The sequence below is a fragment of the Barbatula barbatula genome (assembly GCF_947034865.1).
Source record: "Barbatula barbatula genome assembly, chromosome: 25".
NCBI lineage: Eukaryota > Metazoa > Chordata > Actinopteri > Cypriniformes > Nemacheilidae > Barbatula > Barbatula barbatula.
This window is the reverse complement of record NC_136788.1, coordinates 3,580,907-3,594,998: the sequence shown is the minus strand read 5'-3', so window position 1 is coordinate 3,594,998 and position 14,092 is coordinate 3,580,907. Positions and strand designations below refer to the sequence as shown.

Below are 14,092 nucleotides of genomic sequence, written 5' to 3'. Positions count from 1 at the left end.
GATAAAACAAGATCAAACAGACAATAATGGCATAGCAAAAGGAAAGCGGCTATGAGAGCATCTAAATGACCTCATTGCGATGACACATGCATGCATTCAGACACAAGAGGCATGAGGTCATTCATCTTCACTCTCTATCAAAACAGCTCTCGTATCATAGAGTCCACTGACACTTACAAATGACCACAGCAGGTTTGCTTGCATTTCTGCATACATATTTAGTGTTTGAGTCAATGTCAAGGAGAACCGCTCTGTATGATGGTCGTCTTCATGGAGATAAGCATTTTTTTATACTGATGGCTGATCTTTGGTACGCACAGATCAACGTAGATCGTAAGGGAGGCTGGAGCTGGAAAACTAATACAAATCTTTTTAATAAAATGTTTTTTATTTAATTTTCCAAACCAAATTGCTTGTTTAGTTTGATATTGAGAAACAATTAGCAGTCATAAACACAGTTTAACTATATTTATATATACTATAAGAAAATGACAGCATTGTTAAAGCATCCTGCTATACTCAAAGTAATATTTATGCCTTTTTTAACTATATATGCTCTTTATTGACCGTATAAGTACCATGGTAAGCTTAAAAGTGGTCATAATTTTTAATTAAGTGCTACTAGAAGCCAAATATTTGGCTGAAGTGAAACTGTATAGATAAATATGTATATATATGTATATATATGTTTATATATGTATATATATATATATATATATATATATATTAATGCAGTGTATATTCATTCATGGTTTGAAAAGTCTTGGTTTGGCAATGCATACATACTGTATAAAATACAAAAAAAGGCATTTTATAACAAAAGGAAAATAAAGCATTATCCTTATAACCTCTCATAAACAATCGTATGCATTTATATATCAATTCATTCATATTTAAAAGTTGCTTTTTACTCTGATGAATGCAAATTATAAAGTACCAAACATGCTCTGATACTGAATTCTTTAATCACACAAAATTTCATTTCATAAAATATTTATGAATGAATGTTCAATAAATCAATGAAACAAAGCTGCATCACCATATGCATTCGTCCTACGTAAACTCAGACCTCTCGTGTCGTGTGTTATTCTGTTACATAGCAGCGCTGACTGATTCCTCATGCATCAAAGAGTCGACACAGCATTTATGATCAGATATGATCTCAGCCGTACGGATGCCTGACACAAAGCCATAATCGCACTGTTATCAATAGTCTGGTTTGGGGTGGATACATTTAAGCCCTGCTGGAGATTTGTCCGTTCCACTGTTATTGAATATTTCCATTGTTGGGCCAACAAAAAGCGTGATGATCACAGGGAAAATGCTTTCACGGGGGAATTCTTTCTTTGCATTGTAAACAGTGGCTGATGTCAGCAGTTTTGAAGAGAAATATGTGATGATTGGAGAAACATTGTTTTGTTCTTCTGTGATGAGTTCCAGAAAAAGCATCCAGGCCTTTGGACAGGTCGACAGTGTCATTTAGCTATTTAATACAGATATATATATATATATATATATATATATATATATATTTTAAAACAAAGTATATAAATCATGTTCTGAATCAGACTTATGTGTCAGAAATGTTTGCGAACAACACGACTTTGCTGCAAATTAAAAAGTAAATTTGTAAAGTTTTATTTATTTTATTATTTATACATTTTTTATTATGTGTACGCTGATAGAAAAAGTACATACGTAAATGACGCACTTTAGCTTAGCAGAATTCTCATTGTTTTCTTTCGGCCATGAGATGAAATATTTTTTTGACAGCTTTCTTAAGTTTCATCTAAACGTTTTTTAAACGAGACAAATGTAGAAATAAAAAAATGTTTAAATCAAGATAGAATTCTTCAATAACATAGATTTTGATTGCAGATCTGATAAATCTGACATGCCGTATGTCAGATTTCAGTCATCTTAGAAGATCTAAGATCACAAACTTATGCAAAAGATTTGATCTCAGTGCAGTTTAGAAGACATTAAAGATATCCCACATTTCTTTTCTTATTGAAAATTAAAATCGTTAAAAACAAAACTAAATCGTTTTGTTTGAGAAAAAAGTTGAAACTGAACTTTCTGTTCCTCTACCATCTCATTCCTTATGTCTTTACTTGCCTAGTATACAATACAGTGCTTCCCATCTGTCTAAATCAGATATCCAGTGAGCTTTATATTCCCTAGAGTTTCATTCGAGCTGATTGTTCATTTTATAAAGCTAATGATGTGTGTGTGCTGGGGTATAGGGTTCCCGTCAGCTGCTACTGCAAAGAGTGTTTCATGGATTTGACAGTTTGGATGGCAGATCTTATTAACCAGGGGATTTGGTATGTGGTCAATGGACTCTCAATGGACATATTCCTAAATGGACCTTCATGAGTCACATGCTTTTGGCAGTGCTAAAGCTACTCTGCACAAATATCACTATGAGAGTGGAGATACATGCCAATGAGAATTCATAACTACAGTATTTTACGCGGTGGCTTATTCCTATGAATTCGTATGTGGGGAATTGTACCAAAATGTACGATTACTAGGAAAAAAGCAATACTGAAGCCCCACCCTTAAAGGGGAAGGGTGATTGTGTGATTTTTTTCTAACCCACATGACGTTAAACATGTTTAGAGAACTTCCGGCGTCTTCAGAGCACAAATAAAGATATCCTCATAGACAACATGGTGTTAGTTTTTGCCAAGGTCCAGAAAAGTACTAAAGGCATCATTAAATTGGTCTATCTGCTCATAGTGGCTCAGTTGAATTTTTTTGAAGCGTCGAGAATGCTTTATGTGTGAAAAACAAACCAAATTACTGACTTGAATCGATATATTCTCCTATATGACTTCCACGTTAGGAGTCAGAGTGCCAGCATCCAATAAAGGCAAACCTAAGACGCATGCGTCAGTGCTCTTGTCCAAGAGGAAGACAAAGAAGAAGTGCTTTCGTGAACACGCGCCATACACTGACAAGACAGAGGAGAATATAAAGAAGTCTGTATTTTGGTTTGTTTTTCGCACATAAAGCAGTCTGGTCGCTTCAAAGACATTCAACTGAGCCACTATGAGCAAATGGACCAATTTAATGATGCTTTTAGTACTTTTCTGGTCCTTGGCAAAAAACTGACACCATGATGTCTATGAGGCGGCCTGGAAATCTCTCGGATGTCACCAAAATATCTTCATTTGTGCTCCGAAGACGCCGGAAGTTCTCTAAACATGTTTAACGTCGTGTGGGTGAGAAGAAAATCACACAGAGTTGATTTTGGGGTGAACTTCCCCTTAAACACCGCCCCTAGCCCTTACATAACTGGAGCGAAAGCAAATCGTACTGAAATGTACGAATTCAGATCATCTAAAATCATACAAATTATGTCGAAATAGTTATTTTGCTATGAGATTGTGTTGAGACGTCACAGTTAGCTGATAAATCATACGGTTAATGCTGTGTTTTGTTTCAAATTTACATACATATTATCCTTTGTCTGAGCTTGACAAAAGAGGGTTTGATGTTGTATGACTATGTATACTCTACATATACGGAAATATGGTAGGTTTGAAGTCAGATGAGGAAGGGTAAAACAGTTTTGAGTGTTTTCTTCTCCAAAATTGACAGGTAGAACCATTACTCATTAGGGTTGACAGATGAAAAATACAGAATAATTAGAGCAACTATGTTTAAAACATGTACAAAGTAATAATGACAGCAGCATTTACAACTGGACAATAAAGCATTTTATCACCAATGAAACAGATATATCAGGAGTCCAGACAGCAAACGCCAAACCGTTACTGACCATCTGTCTGTGCGGTTTACAGACGTGTGGTCGTACCTGCTCGATGAATGGTCTCTATTATTCTGTTAGGTCGTAGAAGTATCATCTTCCATTGGCAAAGATCTTTGCGTATTAACACAATGTCTTATTATTGTTAAATTTATTGAAATGTAAATGTAGGGGACAAGGTGACCTAGATTTTTATCAGTAGAGAAAGGACATGAATTCTACTCATGTGGAAGTGGACAAGAATCATTTCTTTGTTGATGGTAATTAGTTGAAAAAGGAGACCAGTGCTTCTTTGAGCAGGTCTATACACTCATATGGTACAACTTACATTATATTCAGTAGATCCAAATGCAAATTTCCATTAATTGTATTTAAACGGAACGAGAAGATGTTGTGCATTGTGGCCAAATGTAATGATACATAAATTAAACCACTCAGTCAAATAAAAACAAACAAAAAATGCTTGGAGAACTTGAAATTGCATATTTATATATGACATGATGCTACAGCATGAAATAACATCATGAGTATGTTTACAACATGTAGAAATAAATACTATGGTTTAGTGTTCACAATTACTGTTTTACATTGTAAATAAGTAGCCTACAACAACGCACAAATGTATTCTTAATAATAATTGATATAAATTGTCAAAATGTTCCTTAAGCAAACCAAAGGTTTAGCAAAAGATGTATACTTCCATGTTCAAAAAGTACTTCATTTCCAAATGAAAGACTGTTGCTACACAATAACAATAGCTTTCCAAAATACTAAAAAAATCCTACGCAGATCTAAAGCTGCAATTTGTAACTCTTTGATTAAGAACAATTCAAAAATGCTGTCTCCTAACAAGCCCCTTCTTTACAATGGTGAGCTTATAATAAAGAATAAAACTTCGAGCAGACAGGTCGGGATTCTGTGGGAAATGTAATTTGTTTTTAACACATTTAAAGATAAGTCCACAAAATAACCTGCGATTTTATGTTTCAAACAGAGATGGTGATAGAGAGGCAAAAGTTACAGATTGCAGCTGTAATACCGTAAAATCAATACAACTTACACTACATCAAACAATATTACACAGCATAATAATTTTCTACTGTCACTATACAATATCTATTGTATGAAAAAACCTAAAGCAAACACCCAGGAAATTGCATCATTTTGTATCCCAAAAAGAATGTCTTGATCCAACTTGAATTGAAAATTAAGGAAAAGCCAAAGTAAAAGCTCGGTGGAGCTGAAATTTTTCTAAGCTTTCCACGTGTCCGGCAGACAAGTGACTTATGGCACCATTTTGTATGACAGGTAACTCATTTGCTCTTATGGCCAAACCACTAGTGAGAGAGGCAAGGTGACTCCATAGACTTATGGAGTCCTGACTATTCCCTCGACCCACAACATCTTCTGGGGGAGTGTCTTGAAATCTATCAGGATTAGATCTAATAAACGGACCATCAACAGATAGCCTATGACCTCGTCTGGCTGGAGAGCTGCTCCACATGTGAGTTCCCATATGAACCTGGGTGGACAAGAAAAAAGTGCAGGTACTTAGTCAACAAGCATCCGAGAAGATATAATTGTTTAAATTAACCAATCAAATACTAAAAGGCGATTTGAAACACCTAAAGAACTACAAACAAAGTTTGTAATCCTTTTACCACTTTTCACTGCTTTACCTTCAAATTTCCTTTAGTGGTAAATGCACGTCCACATATATTGCAGGCAAATGGTTTCTCACCAGTGTGGGTTCTCTCGTGAATCTGCAGTGCACTCGAGGAAGAGAAGGTCTTCCCACATGTGTGGCAGAAGTGCTGTTTAGCTGATCGCCGAAGTGGTGCTGCTGTTAAAGTTGCTGTGGAGAGTGTGGGTAATGTGGAAACAGAGGGGCTAACTACACCTGCTGTGGAATCTTTAGGGTATTTCTTAATGAAGCCATTGCGGTCGACTATTTTTGAACACATGATCGGTTCTGTTGAAGTCCGAAACTGGTTTGGTGCAAAAATTGCTGACTCAAACAACTGTGAAGGTAAATCTTGCATCTGATGGGTGAGCATGTGTTGCTTGAGGTTTCCTTTGGTTGAGAACCCTCTATTGCATGCATTACAGATGAACGGCCGTTCTTTGGTGTGACTCCGGTAGTGGATCTCCAGAGCACTTTGACAGGCAAACGTCTTGTTGCAAATATCGCAAACATTACTTTTAAGGTTTTCCCTCTCGCTGCTGGAAAGAATCATGGACATGCTGTCTTTTGAGATGTATCTAGAGGTCCCATCTAGTAACCGAAGGTTAAGATGTGAAAGACTTAAACTATGCGACTCAGCAGACGAAGTTGTCTGGTGTCTTTCAGATGTGGAGTACTCATGTAATTCAGAAGTAGAGCTGTTGGAAGAAGGGGGCTTACAGTTGTGTGCTCCATCCGTGTTTCCTGAATAATTTCTCTGACAGTCCAGATTTAATGAAGACGATTTCTGGGTTAGGAAGTCTCCATGCATTAATCCATTCTGCACAGTAAACTTGGCATCCACATTTGAACTCTGACACTCTGGTCCAGTTGCTCTGGCAAACTCTGAACAAGAAGAAGAAGAAGATGACCTTATACTGTCTGGGAATGTGTCTGGGTTTTTACAATCCGAAACACCTTCGACAACCTCCATGTAGTCAGTAGAGTTATCAACTCTTGAGTTCTTTTTATCTGGTAGGTCGGTGTACTGGTCCATAGAGTAAGGGTGGTTATCGTCAAGTGGAAAATTCGGGATGTGACCACCCATATGCATGTGAATATGCTGCTGTAGGACAACTGCATTTGTGAACTTATCTTGGCATATCGGACAGGAGTGCTGTATTCTAAGGGGTGGCATGGATCGATGTATACCGTAGTGTGTCTTCAGATTGCCCTTGGTAGTAAAAGCCCGTCCACACACTCTACATTTGAATGGCCTCTCTCCGGTATGTGTGCGGTAGTGCATTTTGAGGGCACTTTGACAACTAAGAACGCGATGGCAGATGACACACTCATTGGGATCAGAGGATTTCTTATCAATGTTCTCTACCAGGTACTCCAGCTTCGAAGTCTCTGAGCTTCCTGTGAGATCAGGCAGTCTTCCAAAAAGAAATTTGGATTCAAGCTGCTCCAGTTTTAACTCAGTTGTTAATTTTGAATCCATTGTTTTGGTAACATTGTGGTTTATTGAACCTTCTCTTGAAAAACTTACAAAATTGCCAAGGCTCAATGCTGGGGTGACCTCCTGAAATTTCTCTTTTGAAATTAAAGAAGGGTTATTGCTAGAACCATCTTGATGCCCAGTACGTTTCTCACAGACCTCACTGACACTGAAAGGACTTTGAGGTTTGCATATTGATACCACGTCCTCCTCTTTTTTAATGGTTGGAAGACTTGACAAAGATAATGGAAGTATATAGCCAATTGAGTTACCTGCTAAAGGTTTATTATCCAGCAACATAGGGACAGGCTTCTCAGGAGGCAAAGACATGCCATATGGGATACCTGTGCTAGTTGGGATGTTATCCAAGTGCTCTGGAACTGGATAAGGATTCATCTGTATTCTAGGATACTGCTCTTTATGACGCTGGAAGTGGACTTTAAGATTTCCACGTGTGGAAAATCGATTTCCACATATGTTGCATTTGTAAGGTCGCTCTCCGGTGTGAGACCTCAGATGTATCTGCAAAGCGCTATCGCTTCCAAATACTTTGGCACAGAACCTGCATTTGTGTTTGAGTGTACAATCTTCAGATGGCCTATTCTGGTTAAATAATGGCACATTGAGTGGTTTGCCTTTCCTCTGCTGAGCTAATGCAGTCAAAGCATTCAAGTCCTCAACTATTGAACTTATACTCGGCAAGGCATTGTTTTGTTTATGAAGCAATTCAAGTTGGTTTAAAATCCCATCAGTAATCAAAGGATGTGCTGTGGATTGCTCTTTAAAATTTGTTAGGCTAACTTTATCAGTAACTCTGTTGTTGTGCAAAGATTGGTTACTACATATATCACCGCTGACTTTTAAGGACATAGAGTTGCCTCTGTTCTGGTCAGTAACTTGGGAGTTTTCTTTATCACTCCAAGAGTCATTTTGGATGGTCTGTGAAATATGTTTAGACTGTTTAGCATTGGCAGACTGGCTTGCTAGGTTTTCTGCTAGCTCAGCAGTTGCTGCTAATTGTTCAGATACACTTGAACTGAGTTTTATCAGTGAACTGGCCACAGGTGTATCAGTATTTTGGTCTGCTAAAAGCAATGTCTGCCGTTGAATTTCTTCAATTAGTTTGAGTTGCTGCATCTGTTGTTGCTGTAGATCTAACAACTGCTCGATCAAACCAGAGGCGGTAGATTTGCTGCTGCTAGCGTTCCTTGTATTTGGACTACTTTTCTGTGAAAACTGAGCCACGGCAACTTTGGTATTCTCTAGGGTTTCAATGAAAACATTGCTATTAATGACAGATAATTTACATAACTCAAGTAAACAGTTCTCTTGAGGTAGGACTGCATCCATTCCATTATCGTGATGTGGACTGGAGATTTTGGCAGTTTCATAAGTGATGTCATCAAACGTATTTAAGGATTTGTCCGTTTCTACTGATGTTTCATCCTTTAAAAGTTCACCAGGTTCCTTTGTATTGTTGTTTTTTGTCATACCACCCAAGGGCTCCTCAGATCTGAAGGGTGATGAACATGTGAGGGTAGAAGGTGGAGAAGCTGGGCTTTCATTTGCAGTTACTAACAGAAACAATTGATCTTTTAAACAGTTTTTCTTATGTTGGTGAAAGTCTGTTATATTGACAAATTCAGCACAGCATTGTTCACAGATATGGATGTCACACATTGGAGTTGAGAAGTTGTCCATCGTTATATCTACATTTAAAAAACAAATGAACAAAAAGATACATTTTAATAGAAATTAGACAAAACATTGTAACTTTAGGCAGAAGTAAAACAAGTAAGCATCTCCACAGATGTCACAATAGTTACTAAACATAATACTGTAGCATAAATGGACTTCTAAATAATACATTTGTTTTTGTTCTCAAATTCAGTATTTTAATTTGATTTAAAATTTAGTCCAGATGTTTAGTGATACAATGCAGAAGGGTAACATATTAAGAGACCATTTCAAAGACCTTTTTCATTTTTTTAATTTACAATTTATTATAGTAGTAATTATTCTTATTATTGTTTTATTTCATGAACTAATACAGTTACAATATTTCTCCCAAATTTCAAAATAAAAATATCGATTATATTTGCATTTATAAACAGAAAATGACAACTGGAGAAAAACAGAAAAGGTGCTCTTCATATTCACATTTAAGCAATAACAGTAATATGTATATATGCTATTAAGGAAAAATTTTAAATATTTTTTATGTGATAACCTCATTGCTGTTGAAAATGAATGAGATTTTCTGGACACTGGACTGGAATGGCCACTATATGCATATGCATATTGTATTTTGTTGTTTTATCGTTAACAGCGGGATTTAAGGATTATACTTTTTAAAACAATAGATTTTACCACCAAAAATGTATATGCATGAAAACAAGGGAACTATGTAGTGACCATAGGAATGCTAAACAAAGCTCTTATATTTAAGTGTCTTTAAAGTAGTCATTTCTTTCCTCCAGTACAGCTCTGCACACTTCTCTCAACCAAGCAAACAGGAGGGAATTGTGAACGCTGGACACTTGTTGACTGCCTCATTACATTAAAGGAAAAAAATGTTTCCTACAGAAAATAATCTTAATATGAAGATACAATTTATAAATGTAAATTTAGCCTTGTAAGGATTTTAGGAGAAGGAAAAACATGATCAAACTTTTGACTGGATTAAAAACTGTTCACAGTATCTATCTGTAGACGTTTAGGTAATAAAACATTACACGCCAAAACACCAACACAAATACATCCTTCACAAAACTGCAAACAATAGCCTATAATATATTCACAATTGGGGTTTAGGGATGCAACTCTAATTCAACATGCCGAGGTCTGCTATCCTTTAGAAATATGAACCGTGGTTCTACTATAATAAAAGTACTCATAATACTCATTTGTATTTTTGAAGTGTAGTTTTACCATAAACAGTATATATATATGGTTCCTGTAGTGAGATCATAGTCAATTCAATTGAAAACTACAAATACAGGTAAAGTAAAACCATGTTTATTAAATAATTACATTCTAATCCCGTCGACAGATATTTACTCTCAGATTTATAATATGGTAATACAGAAAGTGATATCCCCGTTATTTAACCTTAAATACACAAACTTGTTCGCGTTTTACGGTCAAACTGCAGAAGAAAGTTTTGGTAAAACGTACCGGTGAGGACATACTGCGGTTTTGCTTGTTTCCTCCGGGACATACTGAAAGGAAACAATCTGTTGATCTCCTCAGGAATATCCACTCATGACAAGTTTCAAAACCACATCCATCCGTGTCAAAAAGTTACTCGTTTATCATGACTGACAAATAATACGTCTGCAGAAATGAAGTTTATGATGATCACATTAGACGAGTAATGCCGCACATTCTTCACATACGTGTCGATATCCACATTTCATTCATTACCACAATTTACGTGACAAATCCACGAGGACGCTCACCGGGAGATTCAGTGCCCCGCCCACATGCACTTCTATTGGCCAACGTGTTTTTTGATCCGCCTCTCGAGGGTTTCAGTCGTTGGGATGCTGTAAAGAGGAGGGGCCTGGGTTCATAAAGAGACGGGCAACGAATGAATCAGTGGCTGGAAATGTGGAGGATGAATGTTTTACACATGACCACATTGAAATTGCTATTGACCAATTTTGTACTTCAGTTATGATCACAAGCTGTACATGTTTTGTGAAGAGAATTTACAGAAATACATTTCTAGATAACTTTAAAAACCTTGATTTTTTTTACAGTGGCATACAATGCAGCTATTATGTTGTTGTAGACTTTAACTTTAAATACACTGTTTTATTTTAGTTTAGGTGGCATGAGCAGCTAAACTGTGGAGTGGACGGCTTAACTGTTTTCTGTAAAAAATAATAATAACAACATTTTAAAATGGACAGAAATAAAAGAAAAAAAGCATTTAGTGCAGTTCAAATGGTGTCAATTATTTTTAGCATGTTGTGACATTGGTTGGAAGCGCAAACATTCATTATTTTTTTCCCTGACTGTTCAACACACAGGCACAAAAAAATGACTGTGTACTGCACGGTCAAAGGCACAGTCACAGTCAAATGCATTAAAAGACAATGATACACACTACCTCAATGAATCTAATGATATATTTCGCATAGTTTTATTAAATGGCACCACGATGTAAACAAGTTATTTTTCTCGGCAGCTTGTGTTGCGGTGATGTGTTGACCAAAGCAGGTTACCTTATACATGAGGAATTTTCTGCACTCTTTGATGTTGCAAGAACATAACTATTACTGTCAACCTGATCTTTTGATTCATGGTTCTTCCGTGCGGCACACAAATACATAAATACATATGTCATTTATGTTTTGTGTGAGAGTGGTGTAAGTGAACAGGTGTGCTCTGTAGTATGAGTCATGTTTTACCGTACATTATATGAAGGGCTGTGCGGACCGGCTATTATCTTTGGCCTAGGGTCCTTAGCAACAGACTTGGTATGGACAAATGACACACTTTTTGACAAAACCAGCACTGTCTGACACCAATATTTTCAGACTTTTCTTACATGATGAACTTCCCAGGTGAGGTTCTCTCACTACTATCTGTCATGCCAGGCTCGGACGGATGAACACACCACAGGCGAACAGGATAAGAAAAGTGGGATTTAATAAAGCAAAAGTCAAGGATGTCTCTCCAAAAGCAGATAAGTAACAAAAAGTCAAAGCCGGTAAGTTATTTCTCAAAAAGTAAATGTATAAACTCCAAAATCAGGCTTCTGGTATATTCCTTCAAAACGGGTAAAATCCATAACAGGTAACAAACATAACAGGTAACGACATCAATACCGAACCAAGACTGAACCAAAAAGCACAACCTAAATAGTGTCCAAACAAATGAGCTGACGAGTTATAGGTGCAGTTGTAATCAGAAGTCCGGTGAGCTTGATCTGTGCGGAAAGTGAGAGAGCGCTGTTGTAGGGGGCGTTGTCGGCGGAGCCGGTGTTACACAAAAACCCTCAGGATGTTTTTCGTTTATTACAATAGTGGCCTTTAACTTTCTTATTATTCAAACTATACAGGTAACATATGCATAGTATTTACATTTCATTGACATTTAGTCATTTAGCAGACGCTTTTATCCAAAGCGACTTACAAAGTTCGGGGAGCGATATGTCATACAAAGAGCAATAGTACAAAGTTACTAGTTTAATCAAAAGCTAGGCCACTACCAGTTGAGAGAAGAGGGTTAGTCATTTTTTGAAGGTTGTGAGAGATGTGGTTGACCGGACAGCATGGGAAGAATGTTCTACCAGGAAGGAGTAGTGAAGGAGAATGAGCGGGAAATGTATTTATGAGAAGGGATAACAAGGCGCCGCTGAACACAGGGTTCTTGAGTGTAGTAGGGTGTGAAAGTATTCTGGTCCAGATCCAGTGAAAGTCCTGTAGGCAAGCATCAGTGACTTGAAATTGATCCGGGCTTCAACCGGTAGCCAGTGGAGAGAGATGAAAAGGGGTCCCTTTTGGGCTGTTGGAAGATGTTGGTGCTGCTGCGTTTTGAACCAGCTGAAGTGGTTTGATAGCCTTTGCAGGAAGACCAGCAAGGAGAACATTGCAGTAGTCCAACCTTGAGATTACCAGGGCCTGGACAAGGAGTTGTGCTGCATGCTTAGTGAGGTAGGGTCTAACGCGAATGTTAAATAAGGCATATCGGCATGATCGCGTTGTCTTTGCAATGTGATCATTGAAGGACAGCTGTTCATCAAATATTACTCCGAGGTTCCTGGCTGATTCGGAGGGACTTGCTAAGCTGGATGGTGAGATCGTGTTGGACCGTGGGGTGTGCCGGAAACACGAGAAGTTCTGTCTTGGCCGGTTTCAGCTGAAGGTGATGCTCTTTCATCTAAGCTGAGATGTCATCTAGGCAGGCTGTTATGCGAACTGCTACATTGGTATCGTCTGGGTGAAACGAGATGTAGATCTGGGTGTCATCAGCATAACAGTGTTATGAGAAACCGTGTGCCCGTATGATGGGTCCTAAGGATGGGTCCTAGTATAGATTACTATATTATATTAATTCATATATATCATTCATTCCTAAACTCATACTTGTATATTTTAAATACTTTTAAGATTGTTTTTGAGAGTGTAATTATATATATGTAAATGCAATACAGCAATAAAGAGTCTTTTTAAGAGAGTACACCTTTAGACATTTACCAAATACCAATATATTTTTCTATAAAGCTGCTGTATATGTATTGTGAAAAGCACTATACAAAGTAATGTCACTTTCTGATCTGATGCATGTATAATGCATGGCTTATATTATAAAATCAAGATATTAACCAGATGTTTAAGTAAAATAGTGTTTTTGAATAGTGTTTCTGATCTAGTGAAACTATAAATGACAAAATTGACTTCATTTTGTCCAATTTATGGAATTAATAAATTTCAATGTTTTGTTATAAAAACTTTAATTGCTTTGTACTTAAAGCAATTCTAAATTATGTTTTTTATTGCCAATTAATGTTCCACACCAATGTTATATTTGTAACAACCCCTCTCGTCTGCCGGCCACGACTCCTCCTCAGCTCCAACACTCTCCCTGTTTCACCTGCTCTCGATCCCAGGACCTTTTACCCCATGAACTACATTTCCCATTACCCCCTTGCAACGGACCTCATCTTTGGTTACACCCACACCTGAGACCCATGATTGTCCACACTGGTCCCGCCCAGCATTTTCACGTCCCCGCTGGTCCTGTCTAGCTTTTCCATGCCCCCGCTGGCCCCGCCCAGCCCTTCCTCAGCAGCCAACACCCCTTCGCCAGTCTCAAAGAAGCTCCTGCCCTCCCTCTGCCTCTTCTGCTTATGTCAGCCAGTTTGTCAGCCCTGGATCTGTTGGCACTCGGAAACCCCTCAGCTCACCTTCAGCGTGCCAGCGCCATTGGGTAGGATGAACCTCAGGATCTCCAACCGCCAACTACCCCTAAAAATGGAGTATCCCATATCTCCGTCGTCAGCCTACTAGATCCAGACTCCACCTCGGTCCTCCGACCCAGCGGCTACACCTCAGCTCCTGCCTCCCTCGTCTTCACCGTGGCCAATCTTCCCACTGGCTCCACCAGGCTGAACTCCTCCCTGGTCCTCTTCATCGCT

The 14,092-nt window shown here is 37.9% G+C and overlaps 1 protein-coding gene across 2 annotated transcripts; it reads right to left on the bottom strand.

Moving 5' to 3' along the window:
* Nucleotides 1-4,243: 4,243 nt before the first annotated feature.
* On the bottom strand, nt 4,244-10,366 carry sall1b (spalt-like transcription factor 1b). Of its 2 annotated transcripts, none has more exons than XM_079449592.1 (3): nt 10,120-10,366; nt 5,520-8,651; nt 4,244-5,300 (listed from the first exon to the last, which is right to left on the bottom strand). In XM_079449592.1, exons 1-3 carry the CDS (start codon nt 10,160-10,162, stop codon nt 5,248-5,250), a joined length of 3,228 nt encoding a protein of 1,075 aa, XP_079305718.1. In that variant the 5' UTR covers nt 10,163-10,366; the 3' UTR covers nt 4,244-5,247. The 2 variants fall into 2 exon arrangements, with proteins under 2 accessions (XP_079305718.1, XP_079305717.1); XM_079449591.1 differs by having other exon boundaries at nt 4,246-5,300; nt 5,458-8,651.
* Nucleotides 10,367-14,092: the final 3,726 nt, after the last annotated feature.